Raw genomic sequence first — 21,380 nt, 5'->3', positions numbered from 1 at the left:
CACCTTAACGACTCAAGGGTGGGTGGGGTTGAATTGATTCATACCTAATTCTCTGGGCCTAATACAACCCCAAAAGCTATCTCATGAGGGGAGGATTGCCCAAGTCCATATAAGCAGATCACCGGTTCATTCCCCAACCAATGTGGGACTCTAACCCACTCTAACACCCCCTTTACACCCAGGCCCAATTGGAGTGTGGATCGGGAGTCCAAACAGCCAAACGGGGATGAACCTGGCTCTGATATTATATAAAGATATGGAACCTTGGCCTAACTCAACGTCAAAAGATGGTTCATGAGGGGAGGATTGCCCAAGTTCATATAAGTAGACCACCATTTCATTCCCCAAACAATGTGGAACTCTAACCCACTCTGACAATAACCAATAACAGTAAAGTGTGAAATAGTAGGAATGATTTAACGTGGAAAAACACCTAGCTCAAAAGCTGCAAAAATCACGACCTACCCTAGTAGGATTTAACTCCAAACCCCACTAACAAAGTGAGCCAGAAAATCAGATCACAACCCCAATTGCTATACTCTCCTCAAGTCACTCTTGACTTGAAACAACAACAAAAGTGTTTCGTCACAACAAACAAACAACAACGTAACAGAGCTTCTAAATTGCAACTCAGAATTCTAATACTACTGAACTAGAACTGGACTTGATTTCTAGAAAAAATGACACAAGGACCAGAGTCTTCTTCCTGGTTCTTCACTCTTAGATGATCAGTCTTCGTACTTTTAAGAACAACAAGTTACTTGAAAGCTGGACTGTTGTTGTACCTCTCAAGTTAGTGTGAATGAATGATTTCTTGCAAGGTAGTAAGCATTAAGGACCTGGTTTTGATGGAAAGATTTTGTGAATATCCAAAATATATTGCACGAATAATAATGGAGTATACACATATTTTCCCATATATTCCTTCCTAATAAATCTCGACACAATAACTCAACACACATTTCAGCTCGTAACACATAAGCATTAAGGACCTGGTTCTTAGCACAATTCTTCATAGAGTACATCGTGTTAATCATCAAAAGATATCAATACTCAACAATAAACTTCCCTATTCCCTCTTTCTTTTTCTCTTTCATCAAGGCGAAGCCAAAACAATTCTCCTCATAGAAAGGCAAAACGCTAATCCTAACAAAATTCCTGAAAAAGCAGTTGTTTTAGTTCAGATATCTAGTATCTTAACTTTTTAAGAATGTCACTTCTTATTTATACCAAAGAAAAATTACTCCCTCCGTTTCAATTTATTTGGAGAAGTTTGAATAAGCATGGAGTTTAAGAAAGAAAAGAAAAACTTCTTGAATTTGTGGTCTTAACATTACATAAACATTTGTGGCTATTAAAACTTCTCAGTAAGGGTAAAATCAAAAGTCTCCAAATTAGAAAGTTGCCATTTTTTTGGAACAAATTAACAAAGAAAATATTTTGCCACCTCCACTGGAATGGAGGGAGTAATAATTACTAGCGGTAGAAATAACAAGCAAGAGTAGAACTTTGTAGAAATGATTGTTTGTTAGACATCTAAACGATGAATTTGAACAAAAGTAGATAGGTCAGTGATCTGATGTTAGTCTTGGTAGTGGAATTTGGATCACATTCAAAACAATCTCATCCCAAGCGGTGGACACCAATAATCTAGATATTGAGTCCTTTGATCTAGACCATGTAATTTAGCACCTGTTAAAGCAAGGTAAAATAAGTGGTTATCTATTAACTCTCAAAACTTCTCCATTACCCTAGATATCACACTACACACCACCCTTTACTTTCGGAGTCTTATCGTATTAAAATCTCCCCCAACATCTAGGGAATATCCCACTCTGCCATCAAGGTAGCCATCTCATCCCAGAAGCTCGCCTTAGATCCCTCCCCTACCGGTGCATATAGTCCTCCAATACCGCATGTAACTCCATTCCCCTGATTTTTAATTCGAGCCGCAATCATAAACTTTCTTTTTCCTACTTTCACTACCTCCATCGTCTTCGTTAAACTTTTCCTAGCTTATTAACGGTAATATCTGATTACCCGCTAGTGATTATGGGACTAGTTGGTTTATTTTTAAACTCAACCGTTTGATCATATTAACTATTAAGTACTCCCTCTGTCTCATTTTATGTGGCACTTTTGACTTGGCACGGTGTTTAAGAAAAAAAAGGAAGACTTTTGAAACTTGTGGTCTAAAATAATCCTTAGATATTTATGTGGTTGTAAATCATTTCATTAAGGTAAAGGGAAAATGTTAAAGTTAAAATATTTCTAATTTTATTAAGTTGACATTCTTTTTGGGACGACTAAAATGGAAAGGGTGCCACATAAAATAAGACTGAGGGAGTAGTTAACATGATTTCCTGCTGTTTGATAGTATCAACGCAAATTACTTCTTCCGAGTTCAATTCATGTAATTAGGGATTGTTCCAATTGAAAGCTCATCAATGAAAATTAATAAAGCATGAGGTTAAACAAATAGCCAATAACCAAGACCAATCAAACAAGAATGAGTATATTAATTAATAAACAATAGGTCCATCAAACTCTAGATAGGGAATTTAGTCACAACCCTTTTCAAAAGAACACATCAAGTCACCAAAATATTCTCTACAATGCATGAAGGAAGAATTCAAGAGAGAATATGTAGAAAAACCTCATTTGGGTCTAGATCTTTCACCTAGTGCATAAATTTCCTCTCTTCAAACCTTTGATAAAGAAATGGATCTTGGGCCCAACTCAACCCCAAAAAGCTAGCTCAGGGGAGAATTGCTCAAGACCACATAAGGAGACCCAAGGACCCCTTATCCCACTAATGTCCCCCCCCCCACACACACACACAGAGTACTGGACATCTGCAGCATGGCCCAACATCGGAAACAATGAATTGGGATGTTAGAACAGGTTCTTTTTTTTGTCTCTAGTCTTTACTTGATGACTTTTAGCTTCGGCTGTAGCAAGAATGGCGATCCTTCCATGAATTAATTTCCTGTTATAACGCGGCACAATTAAATAGGTGAATATGTGATGACTACTGCTTACTTTTTGGTTTTTAACAAAGCAAAAGTTATGGGAAATTTAAATTATCTATAGTAAGAGTTTTCCCCAATAGTTTCTTTAAGTTATAAACGTGTAGAGACTTTTCCTTTACAGAAACTGGATTTTATCATGAGACCGTCCAGATAAAGATAAATATTGAATTTGGGATAGGATTTTATTAATGAGATTCTTAATGGCTATAGCATGTTGCATTTCTTAAAGTGTAATACCAGAAGTGTCAAGATTGACTTTTTCCCCCTTGAATCAAGTCGGAAGGTTTTGCTATCTCTATCTGTTGCGATGATGCAGTTCTTTTTCATTGCACTCTAAGTTCCAGGTTTTTGCTTTACCTCTCTCTCTCTCTCTCTCCTCAATTTTTATGCGTCTGCTGCCAAAACCAACAACACCACGAGGAGCGGAACACTCAGGCGAGCAAACACCAGGTAGCTCCTCTGAGATCTGCTCAGCCACGCGCCGTCACGCGCCGCCAGCAGCCCCAGATCTGCGACGCCACGCGCTACACGCTCCGGCGCGTGTGGCAGTTTCCGGCCATTTTTCGGCTCCGTTTTTTCTCCCAGGGTGGTCGCCTCTGCATTCCGAGGCTGACCATATATTTGTATCCAGTTTTCCGGCGAGTGAACAGTGCTCCGGCGAGTGAACAGTACTTTCCGGCAGTGAACAGTACTTTCCGGCAGTGAACATTACTTTCCGGCAGTGAACAGTGTTTCGACAGTGATCAGGTTTTACTAACTTGGAGTTGGTACCTCCAATAGTCCATTTCCGATATTTTAGCCTATAAATATTTATTGCAGTGCCAAATTAAGTACCTGTCTCACTGTTTTTAAACAATTGCTAACTTGTGCTATACTATTGATCGTCCATTTATCTGAGAATAACCTTTCAGTAGCGTATTTCTGCTTTTCTGGCTTTAGTGTGCGATGGTAGAATAGGGTCATGTCCTCGGTTGGGATCGAGGGCCAGGGTTGGGAGGGCTAAGGGGGCGGAGGGAGCTTCTAGATTGAGAGTAGGGTCTTGGAATATTGGGACCTTATCAGGAAAGTCCATAGAGTTAGTTAAGATTCTTAAGAAGAGGAAGATTAATATAGCTTGCGTCCAAGAGACTAAATGGGTAGGACCTAAAGCTAAGGAGGTGGATGGGTTCAAACTTTGGTTCTCGGGCAAGTCGAGGTTTAAGAATGGAGTAGGGATCTTAGTAGATAGCGAGCTTAGAGATCAGGTGGTAGAGGTTAAGAGGACAAATGATAGGATGATGACGATTAAGTTAGTCGTTGAAGGGATCACCCTGAACATTATTAGTGCCTATGCGCCGCAAGTGGGGTTGGACGAGGAGACAAAAAGGCGCTTTTGGGAGGACTTGGACGAAGTGGTGGTCAGTATACCGCCTACTGAGAAGCTATTCATAGGAGGAGATTTCAATGGGCACATTGGGTGTGTTTCGACGGGCTATGACGAGGTGCATGGAGGATTTGGCTTCGGGTGCAGGAATAGTGGAGGAGCCTCACTCTTGGATTTCGCAAAGGCTTTTGGTTTAAGGGTGGCCAACTCGAGTTTCCTAAAGAAGGAGGAACAATTGGTAACCTTTCGTAGCTCGAGGGCGGCGACCCAAATAGACTTCTGGCTCCTTAGAAAAGAGGATAAAAGCCTCTGTAAGGACTGCAAGGTCATACCAAGTGAGTACCTTACGACCCAACATAAACTATTGGTCATGGACTTGGAGATAAGAAGGAAGAAGAAGAAGAGGGTCGTGGATGACCGACCGAGGATTAGGTGGGGTCGTTTGACTCCGTCTAGTGCCCTAGAGATGGGGGAGAAGCTGATGGCTATGGGGGCGTGGGATAGTAGGGGGGAGGCGAGCAGTATGTGGGATAGGACGGCCAGCTGCATTAGGGAAACAGCTAGAGAGGTGCTGGGGGTCTCACGAGGCCGCCATGGCGGGCACCGAGGGGATTGGTGGTGGAATGGAGAAGTCCAGGAAAAGGTAGAAGCAAAGAAGCAGGCATATGTAAAGTTGGTATATAGCAAGGATGATGAAGAGAAGCGAACGAACAGGAAAAAGTATAAGTTAGCGAATAAGGAGGCGAAGATGGCAGTTTCGACGGCCAAAACGGCAGCCTTTGAACGCCTTTATGCAGAACTAGAGGAAAAAGGCGGGGATAAGAAGCTATTTAAGCTGGCCAAGGCGAGAGAGAGGAAGTCACGCGACTTGGATCAAGTGAAGTACATCAAGGATGAGGATGGTCAAGTACTAGTACAGGAATTCCGCATTAGACAGAGATGGCAGTCATACTTTCACGAACTCTTGAACGAAGGAGGGGACAGAGACTTTGTGTTGGGAGACTTGGAGCACTTGGATAGGCGTCGCGACTTTGGGTATTGTAGGAGAATAAAGGTTGAGGAGGTTAAGGGAGCTGTTCGTAGGATAAGCAGGGGAAAAGCGACCGGACCTGACGAGATCCCTGGGGAATTTTGGAAGAATGCAGGTAGGGTAGGATTGGAGTGGCTGACTGCGCTGTTTAATGTCATTTTCAGGACATCGAAGATGCCGGAAGAATGGAGGTGGAGTACAATCATTCCCGTGTACAAGAACAAGGGAGACATTCAAAGCTGCAACAACTATAGAGGTATCAAGCTGCTAAGTCACACTATGAAAGTGTGGGAAAGGGTGATAGAAATGAGAGTGAGGAGTAGTGTGTCTATTTCAGAGAACCAGTTTGGATTTATGCCGGGGCGCTCCACTACAGAAGCCATTCATATCTTAAGGAGATTGGTAGAACAGTATAGGGAGCGGAAAAGGGACTTACACATGATATTTATTGACCTAGAAAAGGCCTATGACAAAGTTCCAAGGGAGGTCCTATGGAGATGCTTGGAGGCGAAATGTTTACCTGTGGCATACATTAGAGCGATTAAAGACATGTATGATGGAGCTAAGACCAGGGTAAGGACGGTAGGGGGGGACTCGGAGCACTTTCCTGTTACGATGGGGTTGCACCAGGGATCGACTCTTAGCCCGTTTCTATTCCCCCTGGTGATGGATCAATTGACCAGACAAATACAAGGTGAGGTGCCTTGGTGTATGTTGTTCGCGGATGACATAGTCCTGATTGACGAGACTCACAACGGAGTTAACGACAAGCTGGAGGGCTGGAGACAGACGTTGGAGTCTAAAGGATTTAAATTGAGTAGGACCAAGACAGAATACTTGGAGTGCAGTTTCAGTGGCTTGCCGCGTGAGGCTGACGGGGAAGTGAGGCTTGGTACCCAGGCCATTCAAAAGAAAAGAAGCTTCAAATACCTCGGGTCTATTATACAGGAAGATGGGGATATCGACGACGATGTTTCACACCGCATCAGTGCAGGGTGGATGAAATGGAGGCTCGCCTCCGGAGTGCTGTGTGACAAGAAAGTGCCACCAAAACTCAAAGGCAAGTTCTACAAAGTGGTGGTTAGACCGACCCTATTGTACGGGGTGGAGTGTTGGCCAATCAAGAAACTCCATGTCCAGAAAATGAGAGTCGCAGAAATGCGAATGCTGCGGTGGATGTGTGGGCACACTAGGATGGATAGAATTAGGAATGAAGATATCCGAGACAAGGTGGGAGTGGCATCGGTGGAGGACAAGATGCGGGAAGCGAGACTGAGATGGTTTGGGCATGTGAAGAGGAGAGACACAGATGCTCCAGTGCGGAGGTGCGAGAGGTTGGCTATGGACGGTTTCAGGAGGGGCAAAGGGAGGCCGAAGAAATATTGGGAAGAGGTCATTAGACATGATATGGCACAGTTGCAGCTCTCCGAGGACATGACCTTAGATAGGAGGCTATGGAGGACTCAGACTAAGGTAGTGGGCTAGGTGGCCGATCGGTTCTCCATAGTAGTCGTAGTCGCGCTCATTTGTCTTAACATATGATTTTGCATGGGATTACTGCTTATATTAGTTGGCCCAGTATACTTTGGGTATCTTATTTTATCTATAGTAGTTAATGCTCCTTTATCCCCGATCTTTCCTACCCTGACTTTATCGCTTTATCGCTCTCATTATTCATATCTTTATATTGTCTGTTATATGCCTGGCTTTACTGACCTATGTCTTGTTTTTCCTTGTTTCTCCTCCCTTGTTCTTCTCTCTTAAGCCGAGGGTCTTTCGGAAACAGCCGCCCTACCTTTTAAGGTGGGGGTTAGGTCTGCGTACACTCTACCCTCCCCAGACCCCACATGGTGGGACCACACTGGGTTCGTTGTTGTTGTTGTTGTTGTTGTCTAAGTTCCAGGTTTATTGTAGTAATTTTTGCTTGAGAACTAGTCATACTATTTTAAACCATATTTTTCTGTCTGACATATGGCAGTTCTTACCCTTTTTCATTACACTCTCGGCAAGTCTATACTAAATAGGATTCTTGGGAAGTCTGATTTGTTATGACTTTATGCAATGATTTGGTTGAGAACAACTCATCTTCTTTTTACCATTCTTTATATCACTGTGACTGACCTGTTGCTCTTAATATTCTCTGTCTTTTACTATTGGCATTTCTCTGTTTTGTCTAGGTCATTGCTGACTTATTACCCAACTTTTCTGATGCAGACGTTTATTGCTGACTATTTCTTCAGAACAAACATGGCCGAAGATTTTTCTTATGCGGACATAGAGGTAATCATAAAGAGGGAATGACTTTCTTAGATTCCCTTTTCTTTTTCGCTATCCTACTGGTGCAGTGTATCATACAAACTGTATACAGTTCTGCCACCAAATTATGGAAAAATTTGCTGGAATTTTCAAGCCATCATCACCATACTGGATGTGGAAAAGGCAGAGAGCAGGTGGCCAAGTGAGAATGGCTAGAGTTCTAAACTTTTGCTGATAAATGTTAAGCCTGATAATAGAACCTTTGGGTTTTAATGTATTTTTTTGAAAACCTAGAAATCCTCGAGGATCAGTGGTGCACGGTTCAAAACTCGGTGGATCATGGGCCCACCCCTTTACCTGTCTCCACTTAAATACTAGGATTTTGTCTGTGATAAGGTTCGGATCCATGACATGCACCTAATTCACATATCACAAGCTGCGCTTCTACCACTAGACCAGAGCCCTATGGCCTTTACTGTGTTTCTTTTATTGTTGTTTTTGTCTTCTGATATATCTTGTCAATCTTTATTTGCACCTTTTAAGAAAATCCTTAATGTTTGACCAACTTTGGTTGGCCCTAGTTTCCTCTTTGATTATTTTTTAATGGGCATTAAGACTTTGTTTTGTCTTCGAAGAAAAATGCCTCTTAGTCCATATTGGAAGTTATCATAAAGATAACCTTTGTTATGTCCTTATGTCCATGTTGCGTCAGACAGCAGAAAACTAGTTTCCATCGAATAGTTTCCCTCTTTATTGTTTCCTCATTTTGTTTGAACTATACAAAGTATGAGATTAAAGTCTTGTGCTTCTCTTTTGTTATCTTACCCTTTTTCCATTTACTTTTCATTTCTTTTTGTGCTAATTTTATATCCTTTGTTTTTTGGGGAGGCAGAGATAAGCAAAGGGTTAACCCTTTTGGTTGGCTTTGTTTCTTATTTGGTTGGCTGCTGACAAAAGAAGTAACTAAATTCTCTTGCTTATGTTGGTATCCTGCTAGTCAACAGAATTATCTCCAAATGTGGACATGTTTAGAGATTGGATCTCTATAGCCAACTACTATGCTGCAATCCCAAGCAAGTTGGTGTCAGCTTATATTTGAATCCTCACTGTCCATATAGCTTCATTTAAGCATATTACTGTCCAGTGAAGAAGATTATAATGTGTTTCATGGTCACTCTTCTCCAGATTTATGCATGTATTCAGTGGTTTATCTTGATGATATAGTCATCACTGATAACGGTAAAGAAAAAATTATCGAATTAAAACATCACCTCTTCCCGCACTCAGACGAAGGATCTTGGTCGATTGAGGTACTTCTTGGGCATTGAGGTTGCTCAATCCAAATTAGAAAATGCTATTTCACTGAGGAAATATGCTCTTGATGCTCTTAATGAAATAGGGAGGCCTATTAATACTCTGATGGAACCCAATGCTAAGCTTCTATCAGGTCAAGAGGAGTGCCTTAGTGGTCCTAGAAGATATAGGAGGTTTGTAGGCAAGTTGAATTACCTCACCGTGACTCAACTTGATATTGTGTTCACGGCTAGTGTTGTAACTCAGTTCGTGTATTCTCCTTATGACAGCCACTGAAATGTAGTTATTTGTATCCTTCAATACATAAAATTTGCTCCACCAAAAGGATTACTTACAAACACTGGACATGATCAAATTATTGATTATACAGATGCAGATTGGGCAGAGTCATACTCTGACAAACGATCTACCTATGGATATTGCGTTTTAGTTGGGGAAATTCGGTTTCTTAGAAAAGTAATAATCAAAATGTAGTTTCGCGGTCGAGTATAAGAGAAGAATATTAAGCTATGGCAGTGGCTACATGTGAACTTATATGTATCAAGCAACTACCGAAAGAATTGACATCCAGAGAGATTGGTAAAATGGAACTTATGTCATAATGAAGCTGCATTCATATTGCATCAAATCCAATGTTCCACTAGAGGACCAAACACATAGAATGATTGTCATTTTGTCAGGGAAAAGATAGTCTCATGAGACATTGTCACAAAGTTTGTGCGGTCAAATGATCAGCTAGTATATATTCACCAAGTCTCTCACTAGTCCTAGAACAAGTTATGTATGTAGCAAACTTGATACTTATGATTTGTATGCATCAACTTGAGGGGGAGTTAGAATCCCGTAAATATTCTAGCATAAGTGTAAATATAGTAAATAGCTTGATTTGCTCCTTGTAAGTGTATATTATCATTATGTATTGATTTCCTTTCCTTTCTAGGACATGCAAACTTAGTTATTTAAATCCCAATAACTTTAGGGAATAATCAAGTTATGTTATATCTTCCTTCTCTTTCTCACAGTATCATTAGACAGACGTCTTGGGTTCTAGTATCACCACACCCATTATCAAAATGAAATTTCATGTGTTCAGCTTACGAAAAGAAGCAGGCCTGCACTTGAGGGAACATGTTGAGACATAATATAATTAAGTAATAAAAAGTACTAGCTTAAGAGTTTAAATTAGATGGTCACACATTTTAATATGTGGAACTTCTGTCATGTTTTATGATCTTGGACAATGCTCACCTCATAAGCTAGCTTTTGGATTAACTTAGTCCCAGTGTCCATACCCTTTCTTGATATCAGAGACTCATCCATATTCTCATGTTTATTTGATGTTGGGCCCCCATCTTATATTTTCAGGCTCCATATGTCTACTTCTTGACGTGTCTGGGGAGGGGTTGAGTTCGCACATCAGTTGGGGTGTTCAACTTCGGTGATCTCGTTATATGGTGTGATCAATCCTCACCTCATGAACTAGCTAGCTTTTATGGTTGATTTTAGGTTTGAGTCAGGCCCAATGTTCATTTCTTTTCACTACTAGAATATAAGTCTCTCTGGTTATTCATGAATTTGAAATTCTTGTCAGACTTGCAACCCATCATTTGTTTTAATTTCCCATTTCCCTTCATCCTATTATTTAAAGCTATTTTGAGTGGCACGGACTGTAATAGTGTGAGAAAAGAAATATTTGAACAGGTTGTTTTATTTTATTTATCAACTGTTTTTACCTTTAATGAAGTAAGAAATGTTTGAGTAGATTTTTATATTGAGCTAGGTGGAGAAGTTTAGAGAAGAAAGTTTACTAATGTGATAAGTACAATAGTTGAAAGGATGACCCTTTGATCAAATAAATATAAAGTCACAACATCTTATACTGGTTTGATCATTACAGGGAGAAACTTTTGTCACTTTCGGCAATTGGTCGATTGGGTTGGCTCAAAAATTTTAGTATGTTATTTTTATGGAAAAGGGGATTTAAAAACTCATGACATAATTTTGCTGATTTACCTTATTCTTTCTATAATGCAGGTGGAAGTGAAAATTGATAACTCACTCAAGAATAATGATATTTCTGACTTCATTATTGAAGCTTCACTCTATGACAGTGGAAATTGGCTTAGCCACTCTGACCATATTGATTTGCTTTCTGCTAACATTGCTCATCTGGAGTTAGTTCTGTCTTCTGATCCTTGTCTTGGATTTAAAGGCTACATGCTTGTAGGGAAGGTGCAAGCACCTAAACTTTGGTCTGCAGAGAAAGTAAGTGATTTTTCTTAGCTTTACAACAACAACATACCCACTGTAGTCCCTCAAAGTGGGGTTTGGGAGGGTAGAGTGTACGCAGACCTTACCCCTACCTGAGAGGTGGAGAGGCAAATCAATATGGTCACAAAAGTTTTGGAAATCTAAACCATGATAATGTTTTATAATGCTATTTTCCTTGTTCTATTATTTCATAAAGGGCACATTTTTTGCTTCTTTTTTTCTCCGTCTAAACTAAGTATTGCATATCTCAATAGCTGCCACACTCAAAACTCATTTGATGTAGGATTTGGGTTTAGAACTGATACTATGTTCCATTACATTTTAGTAGCACTAGTACAATGTTAATCATTCATTATAATCTGGTAGTCTGCTTTTTCTCCTGCACTCCCCTGCAGGGAAGCTTAGAGTGCAAGGAATCTTTCTGCTTTATTAAGTTGGGAAATCTTATCATGAAATTCTACTTCTACATTTTGAATGACCCTGCCATGTATTGAATTCCACAGCTTTAGCTAAGCTTTGCAGGACTTTATTTCCAGTTATAACTAGGAAAAGGTGGAAGACTTTTGATTCCTTATCCATCTCTTTCTTCTGTTAACAGCCAAATCTCTACACTCTTGTTATCACCCTTAAAGATGCATCAGGGAACTTGGTTGACTGTGAATCATGCCAAGTTGGTATGAGAAAAATATCAAAAGCCCCAAAACAGCTGCTAGTAAATGGACGTCCAGTAGTAATTAGAGGGGTCAACAGGCATGAGCACCATCCACGTCTTGGAAAGACAAACTTGGAGTCCTGCATGGTCAAGGTTTGTTAAATCCTTTTTCTTTTTTCTTTTTGTTTAAACATGTGATGAATTTCTCCACTGTAAAATTTCAGGCATGCTTATAGACTTTCATTGTAAGATCTTCTTATTTTCTGTTGAAGACAAATCATATATCCTGTTACTTCTTGTAGGATTTGGTTTTGATGAAACAAAACAATATTAATGCTGTCAGGAACAGCCATTATCCTCAGCATCAGCGCTGGTATGAGTTGTGTGATCTGTTTGGCATGTACATGGTCGATGAGGCCAATATCGAGACACATGGTTTTTTTGATTATCCAAACTATAAGCATCCTACACAGGAATCTTGTTGGGCTGCTTCCATGCTGGATCGTGTGGTCGGCATGGTTGAAAGGGACAAAAATCATGCCTGTATTATAATATGGTCCATAGGGAATGAGGCAAGCTATGGACCGAATCATGCAGCACTCTCTGGTATATACTTTTTCGTTACTTTTACTTTCCATTTCTGTTTTGTTAACTCTTTGCTCTACAAAAAGTGAAGTTCTAGGCTTTTCAAAGGATGTAAGGACACTTCCTCATAGGTAAATACATGTGGCCACAACTTCAAACACGGATGATACTTGCTCTTCAGTTTTCCCCATTTGCTATAGGTCTTTTACTGGTAGAGGAACAGTAGTTTAGCCACAAAACCAGCCTGAAGGGACTGCCTTCAATATACTTTAGCCACAAAACCAGCCCTGAAGGAACCACCTTTAGTATACTTCCCTAACATTGCTAAGGCTTGTTGTATATATTGCTTGAATCCATAACTGCTAGGTATATTTGATTATAGTTTATAGATCAGAACGCTATCTGAATGACTATGTTTGTAAATACCCTATAGATAGCCAAGTTAGAGGGGGATGCTCAATTGAAGAGTAAAATCAAGGATCAGAGGCTAAATGCATAATATATTATATTATCCTGCATGTGATATTTTTGATCCTCTAGGTCGCCAAAAAAAACATTAGATACGTCATGCTTCTTTCGTGATGAGAAAAGGCTAGATTTTAGATCCATCCATGCAGCCTTTGCAACTAACCCCCTTCCTTAGTTTGTCATCTTCACCAACCAAGTTAGAGACTCTTTTCAGGTTGGGTACGAGAAAAAGATGCATCAAGACTGGTGCACTATGAAGGTGGTGGATCGAGGACACCTTCAACAGATATTGTATGTCCCATGTATGCACGTGTGTCCACAATAGTTGAAATAGCAAAAGATCCAACTGAACAGAGGCCTTTGATATTGTGCGAGTATGATCTTCCATATCCACTTCTTTTTCTTTGTCAATTTAACTGCTCGTAATTTTTTAATGCGATGAGTTTACGTTGCAAATTTTGGTGTAAAACTTCTCAGATATTCACATGCCATGGGAAACAGCAATGGGAATCTCCATAAATATTGGGAAGCAATAGATAGTATCTTCGGTCTGCAAGGAGGCTTTATATGGGATTGGGCTGATCAGGTTTGTTCATGGTTTAGGATTGGTCCTGTAATTATGGACATTTTTTAATAATAGGAGTTAATGTAGTTGCCAAAATAAATTGCTTTGCAGTTTTTTTCTCTTCAACATATTTCACAGCTAGTTAGTTTCTGAAAACATTATCATGACTCTATTTTTATGGCTTCAAGCTGTTGTCTGAGTTAAAGCAATTGTATGTTTATTGACCTAAGACATTTTAGAGATGCAAACCCCATGTAGGATAGATTGTTGAATTTGAATTTAAATACTAGGACTAATGCCTGTTCTATTGAAATAGAACTTGGTGGCTGTCTCTAGTCTATGTGCATATTGCATAAGTCAGAATTGGTTCATTTAATACTTAAATCCTGTTTAGAAGGCACAAGCTTTCTGATTTTGGATCTGGCATTTGGTGCTGCAAGTGTAACTTTTGATGCGAAATGCATGTCGTTGTATTTTTAACATTGTCACATGGAGAACCGAGCTAAAACCATTTGACCGCATAATTGTTGCGTGATATTCTGAAGCCTACGCAGTTACAAAAAGCTTCAATTCCCACACGGAAAGTAGTAGGCGTAGAGATGTTATATCTTTCTGTTCTTTTAATTGTGCTTCTTTTTTTTCATTGAACACTGTCATTTGGCACTCTTTATAGGGATTATTACAGGAAGTACGTGGAAAAATGCGCTGGGCATATGGAGGTGATTTTGGGGACACTCCTAATGATTTAAACTTCTGCCTAAATGGTGTCATATGGCCTGATCGAAGTCCTCATCCTGCATTACATGGTGAGTAGGCAGCTATCTTGTTCAATAATTTGTTTTTCCCCTTTTTCATACAAATAACTTTGCAAGACTATTAGACAATAAGTCAAATCATCGAACCTTTTTTCAAAAATTAGGGTGTGGAAGCATGGAACATTAAGCAATGCTGAATAAGTGTTTTTTTTTTAATTGTTTGGGTACTTTTGGGGGTAAAGCTTTTAATTTTCACTCATATCTCATCTTTCATTTGATTGAAATTTCTTTCAGTGACCAGAATGTTTAGCAAATATGTCCCAAACATGCTGGCAGTCTTGCAAGTTTTTCCTCATGTCTGGAAATATATGGGGGAGGGGAAGGATGGAATAATTGGGCAGTATGCACAAAGCATGTACATGCCTGAGCATGGTATCTACGTTGGACCATGTAACCTAAAGTATTGGGGAGAGGTGATTAGATAGGACGTGGATTAGGTTCACCTTACCGAGGACATGACCTTAGATAGGAGGGTGTGGAGGTCACAGAGTAGGATAGAAGGGTAGTAAGTAGCAGTTTGTCTTGCTGTTTGCTCATATTAGTAGTCATAGTATTGCTTCTATAGTTTCTTGTCCTTCGATTTATGTTACTATCTGTTGATTCCTTGTACCTTGACTAGAGTATTGTTTTGTTGTAGTTTTGTTACCATCTCTTGTTCTTGTACTTCCGCTACTTCTTTTTCTGGACTACTTTGGACTGTTTTTCCTTGGGCCTAGGTTCTATCGAAAACAACCTCTCTACCTCTGAGGTAGGGGTAAGGTCGGCGTAAACTCTACCCTGGTATGTTGTTGTTGGTGCTTGCTAAACTTGAACGTGCCGAACTGTTTAACACTTTTTCTGTCAGAGATCAAGCTTCTTTACCAGCCAATCAAGGTCTCATTTAAAGAAGGAATTATTAAGGTACTCTTGTATACCACTTAAATTTTCTGTTCACTTACATCAATATCTCTTAAATGACACCTTTTCTTTCCAGATAGCAAACATGCATTTCTTTGATACTACCCAAGCTTTGGAGTTTAACTGGGTACTTCATGGCGATGGGTGTGAACTTGGGTCTGGGATCCTCCCTCTACTTGTCATAGAACCCCAGAGAAGTCATGAAATAAAATGGGAATCTGGCCCGTGGTTTTCTGCATGGACTTCATCTAGTTCAGCGGAAATTTATTTAACAATTACAGCAAAGCTTTTGAACTCTACTCGGTGGGCTAATTCTGGTCACCTCATTTCGTCCACACAAGTTCTGTTGCCTAACAGACGGGAAGTTGTCCCTCACGTACGCTCATACTTTACATTTTTTATCAAGTCTGGTAGTCCTTTTTTCAGATATAACTGACTATTTTAAGAACTGTTATTGTTTTAGATCATTAGAAGCACCAATGCCACATTACTTTGTGAAGTTCTTGATGACATAATTAAGGTTGGGCAGAAGGACTGGTGGGAGCTGAAATTTAACAAACAAACTGGTGGTATAGAGGGCTGGAAGGTATATACTTTATGCTTCAATAAATTGAGCGTTGGTACAATATTATATAAAGCTATATACTATTGGTTATTGTAAAGAAATGGACCCTGACCTAGTTTCCGAAGGCTCTCATGAGGTGAGGGTTGCACGTGACCTTATAGGGAAATAACAGTCCCTCATCCATTGTGGGACAACTTAACAGTTATGATGTCGCATATGGTAAAGATGGGTTATTTCTTAACTGTATTTTCTGTTCCACTCAATGATTGCAGGTTAATGGAGTTTCAATAATGAATAAAGGCATCTATCCATGCTTTTGGAGAGCACCAACAGATAATGACAAAGGGGGAGGGCCACTGAGTTACTTGTCTAGGTGGAAGGCTGCTAATCTGGACAAACTAATCTTTGTGAAAAAAAGCTGCTCTGTTGAAAATATGAACAGTCACGAAGTGAAAATATCAGCTACTTATCATGGCATAGCAAAAGCAGAGGAGGAAACTCCCTCAAATGCGGAAACTTCTAGAGTTCTCTTTAAGGTTGGCATGACACTTTTGATAAATGGTTCAGGAGATGTTGTGCTAGAGTGCAATGTAAACCCATGTCCTGATCTTCCACCTTTGCCACGAGTCGGGCTTGAATTTCAATTGGATTCAACTGTAGACCAGGTTAAATGGTACGGAAGGGGGCCATTTGAATGTTATCCAGACCGGAAATCTGCTGCTCATTTAAGCATTTATGAGCTACCCGTAGGTGAAATGCATGTGCCATATGTTGTTCCTGGGGAATGCTCAGGCAGAGCAGATGTTAGATGGGTGACATTTGAAAATAAAGATGGAGTAGGACTTTATGCTTCCACACATGGAGGCTCTCCACCCATGCAAATGAATGCAAGCTGCTACAGCACCGCTGAGCTCGAGAGAACTACACACAATGAGGATCTCAGGAAAAGTGAAAACATCGAGGTACTTCAGTCCCTAACTTATGCATGCGTTGTTGCATTTCAACTTTCACATACTTGCGCACTTTCACTGGCTAGCTTTGTGTCTCCCTAAGATGATTTAATTTGGTTTGGTAGTCGAGGAACATAACCAACTTCTTGGACCATTTAATTAGCATCTTACTCTTTAGTCTCCAATACAAGAATTTATCCATCAATTGGTTTTCAGGAAAGTATTATTACATAAGTACAGAAAACCATGGCTGAGAAAATCATTTTTTCGTTGTTTTTTTTTTGTTGGGGCGGGGAGGGGGGGGGGGGTATGGCGAAGGCATGCTTAGCTTAAGTTATTTTAGAAGGAAAAATGAAGATCTTGTATCATATTCTGATTTAGTTCTCGCCTGAATGGCCCTCGTCTGTTCATGTGGTATGTCCCTTTTGTGAAGGATGCTATTTGGAATTAATTTGTGCATTAATAGCATGGTTTTTTCGTAATCATAATGGGAAAAAGGAATCGCAAATGTATTTGTTTTCATAGGGTGCCTGGGATTAGCTCCCTTGTCTTTGTGCTGCTGCTACTCCTTTTACAATCTATCTATTTTTTCAAAGGCTCCATTTGGTATTACAACATTGTTTGTTTTTCTGTTTTTGGTGTTCTTAAATGTGTTTGGTGCAGAAAACAATCAACATAACACATTTTACATCCTATAAGGGTGTTAACATTTGTATTGCAACTCTCATTACTCACTCCATGCTAATTTCTCTAACCAACTTGTAAATATTGTTTTCGTTCTTTGTTACCCACGGGTATATCCAATCAAATATTAAAAAATGATCCAAAGAAATCATCGTGCTTCGCAGCAAATGAAATCTTGAAATTATGTAGTAATAGCATTTTGACAGCGATTTTCTGCATTGCAGGTGCATCTTGACCACAAACACATGGGTTTGGGCGGAGACGATAGCTGGTCCCCTACTGTTCATGATGAATATCTTGTTCCTGCCGTGCCATACTCTTTCTCCATTAGGTTTTTCCCAAAAACTGCAGCAACCACTGGGGCTGATATCTACAAGTCTCAATTCTCTGAAGAGTGATTATTGATAACTTCTGTACTTATCGTCTACGTTGTTCACTTTTTAGCACATGGAATTCTTCATATTTGTAACTTTGGTTAAAATAAATAAAGTGAAAAAGCACTTCTAGGGTGCAGATCCTTTAACTTGAAGGCATAATTATTTTATATAAATTAAGCCTTGTTTACTCGAGTTAATTTTTTTTATTTTTTCTTCAATTGGTAGTGTATTAAAGTACGTTACAGATTGTGCTTGGCAAACTGTAGCAAATGTTACAACCACATTTTATTTTTTATTTTTATTTGTATTCATAGCTAGTTAAGGTTTTCAACATTAGAATCACCATTGTTACAACTTATAAGCTTGAAAATGTTGAATTTCAGATATGCAAATTGAGTTTAAATCAAGTGGTGGTGTTGGAAAAGCTTAAAGCCATTGGGATGGATTAAGACCGGTGATTCAAACTTCAGAAAAACTACTTCATGTACGAACTAATGTCATGCAAACTTGAGACATTGTAGTAAGTTTGGCCTTTAACAAGTTAAATTTTAGGCAAAAATTTCCTCTTTATCAACTTGGTGCTTTCAAGAAATATCACCAATAAGTATTAAGTACTAACATGAATTTGAATCTAGTCGAACTCAATATGAGTATTGATATGAATCGGAATCGGAATCTAATCGAACCTTAACATGAATTCTAACATGAATCTGAATTTAGTCAAACTCTAATACAAGTGTAACTATAAGTCATATAAGAAATCAAAACATATTTGGAAGTAGGATTTGATCAAATGATTTCTACCCAAGTTCTACACCCAGGTAGGGGTTATCTACTGCAAATTTGAATTAATAATTTAAATTCTATCACAATTGTAACTACTTTAGACGTTTTGATAAAATACATAGAAGAAACTAATAGGATTTGAATAAATCTAATTTCCGACCTAATCTCTATTATTCAGGCGTTATTTAAATAAATCTAATTTCCGACCTAATCTCAAGAAAATGCATGATTTTGCATAATTCCAGGTTTAGTCCTTGTGTTATTTGACTATGCACATTTAACCTTCATTTATTTGAAGTGTGCGATTTTAGTCTTTGAAGTTAACAAAAATTAACTATTTAACAAAATGATTATTTGATAATATATAAAATAAAATAAAGGGTTGATAATTTTAAATGCTTCAAGAATTATGTATATATAAAATTAAAATTATATTTTATTCATTAGCTCCATTTTATTCAAATGTTCTATGCTCTGTTTTTTATTCCTTAGCGACTCATTCTTCCTCTTTTTTTCAATGGTTACTAATCAAGGTCAAATACAATTACATTTGAGGGTTTAGTAGGTGGAGAGGCTCCTTATGGCTATCAATGGTGTCCTAACAACCTTCACTCTTTAAAAAATTTAACATTTAATTTTTATTAAATTTAATTTTCTTACCCACATAATTTTTTAAGCATTTAGAATCACCAACCTTTCAATTTATTTTATTTTATATATTTAAAAATAATTATTTTATTAAATAATTAACTTCTATTAATTTCAAGGACCAATATCGCATACTTCAAATAATTGAAGGTTAAAATGTGCATAGTCAAATAACACAGGAACTAAAACTGGAATTATGCAATAACACAAGAACTAAAATCGTTATTTCCTCGAATCTAATTTCCGACCTAATCTCAAGAAAATGCATGATTTTGCTTAATTCTAGTTCTAAATTTGGTCAAGGTAATATTTGGCATTGTAGAACACGATCCGCCCATCTCATACCCTTTGACCATGTTTTTTTAAATAGTAAATGAGATGATATGTCAAAGCGTGTGCACGCTAAAAATCAAGATTCTGAATACATGTAAACCCTATAAGTTTCTTAATCCAAACCCTAAAGTTTAATATGATAATAAATAATGAAAATAAATTGGACACGAGAATTTTACGTGAAAACCCCTCAAACAGATAGAGAAAAAAAACCATGGAGTAGAAGGATCTTACTATGATAATATGGGAGTACACTGCTCTCAAATACAAGGAGAAAACAATAACTAACACTTCTCTCTTGTAAAAGGAACAACTTACTAAAAAGGACACTCAAGACTACAATATTTATCTTGGTGTATAACTCTCTTTGTGTTCTTATTCTTTTGGATTGTATTTTGTGGGATGATCTAAATGAGGGCAAGATGCCCTCTATTTATAGGAAACTAGAAAAAAGTAAAATCTGCGTATTGCGCCTCTCTTTTTGACTACACATTTTGTTCTCTTTTTGACTACACGTTTTGTTCCCTTTTTGACTATCTTGCATTCTCCCACTTGAAGATTTAATTGAGAATCAATTAAGTTTTCACACCATCTTTTCTACCCAATTACTGCAATGTTACGTTTCTGCTAGGCCAACAGAAGATCGACACTATATAAACTTGTTACTGTTGATCGGCTTCGTAAACATATCTGCTAGGTTGTCATTAGTGTGAATTTTCTTAATATCCACATTGCCTTCTTCCACCTTCTCACGAACAAAGTGATACTGAACTCGTATGTGCTTTGCCTTGAATGAAATGTCGGATTCTTTGAAGATGCAAAGCGCTCTGACTGTCACAAAATAGAGCAACCTTCTCTTGTTTGTGCTCGAGGTCCTCCAGTAATATTTGCATCCATATTGCCTCTTTGCTAGCTTGTGTAGCTGCTACATATTCTGCTTCCGTCGTAGATGTAGCTACAATAGATTGCAGTTTTGAAATCCAACTTACAGCTCCTCCAGCAAGAGTAAACACATAACCTGTGGTGGAATTGCTTTTATCAAGATCACCTGCATAATTTGAATCAACATAACCTTTAACAGTAAAGTTTGATCCTCCATAACACATTGCAACATCTGAGGTACCCTTCACATATCTCAGGATCCTCTTAACAGTATTCCAATGCTTTCTACCAGGATTAACTATGTATCGACTAACCACTCCCACTGCTTATGCAATGTTAGGTCTTGTACATACTGTGGCGAATATTAAACTTCCTACTACTGATGCATACGGTACTCGAGACATCTCCATCCTCTCTGCTTCATTGCTAGGACTCATTCTTGAGGATAACTTGAAATTAATAGGAAGTGGGGTAGAAATTGACTTACAGGCTTACATCTTGAAGCGTCGCAAGATTTTCTTCAAGTAGTTCTTTTGAGAAAGCCAAATCTTCATATTATTTGTCTCGGTGAATTTGCATCCCTAGAATCTTGTTTGTTGGTTCCAAGTCCTTCATTTCAAACTCCCTAGCCAACTGTGCCTTTAAATTTGTGAGACGATATTTGTTGGGGCTTGCTACTAACATGTCATCAACATACAACAGCAAAATAACAAAATCGTCATCACCAAATCTCTTGTAATAAACACAAGGATCTGAACTATGTATGTTGTATCCAAGGCTTATAATGAATGAATCAAATCTCTTATACCAACATCTCGGGGCCTATTTGAGACCGTATAGAGATTTGTTCAACCTACAAACCAAGTTCTCTTTTTCCTATTCTTCAAAACCTTCTGGTTGGAGCATG

The 21,380-nt window shown here is 38.7% G+C and overlaps 1 protein-coding gene across 2 annotated transcripts in view; it reads left to right on the top strand.

Moving 5' to 3' along the window:
• The window catches only part of LOC129888990 (uncharacterized), a 50,151-nt gene extending 32,133 nt beyond the window's left edge, over positions 1–18,018 (top strand). For both annotated transcript variants that reach the window (XM_055964077.1, XM_055964078.1), the window contains 12 exons: positions 7,640–7,705; positions 11,030–11,260; positions 11,865–12,071; positions 12,221–12,524; positions 13,186–13,345; positions 13,449–13,557; positions 14,210–14,342; positions 15,196–15,251; positions 15,325–15,624; positions 15,712–15,834; positions 16,086–16,775; positions 17,672–18,018. In XM_055964077.1, coding sequence (XP_055820052.1) covers positions 7,640–7,705; positions 11,030–11,260; positions 11,865–12,071; positions 12,221–12,524; positions 13,186–13,345; positions 13,449–13,557; positions 14,210–14,342; positions 15,196–15,251; positions 15,325–15,624; positions 15,712–15,834; positions 16,086–16,775; positions 17,672–17,845 — 2,553 coding nt within the window. In that variant the 3' untranslated portion in view covers positions 17,846–18,018. The remainder of the gene's footprint in view (positions 1–7,639; positions 7,706–11,029; positions 11,261–11,864; positions 12,072–12,220; positions 12,525–13,185; positions 13,346–13,448; positions 13,558–14,209; positions 14,343–15,195; positions 15,252–15,324; positions 15,625–15,711; positions 15,835–16,085; positions 16,776–17,671) is intronic.
• The last annotated feature ends 3,362 nt before the right edge of the window (positions 18,019–21,380 follow it).

This window comes from Solanum dulcamara, chromosome 5 (genome assembly GCF_947179165.1).
Source record: "Solanum dulcamara chromosome 5, daSolDulc1.2, whole genome shotgun sequence".
Lineage (NCBI taxonomy): Eukaryota > Viridiplantae > Streptophyta > Magnoliopsida > Solanales > Solanaceae > Solanum > Solanum dulcamara.
The sequence above is the reverse complement of the archived record's forward strand: the minus strand, read 5'-3'. Positions and strand labels throughout refer to the sequence as shown.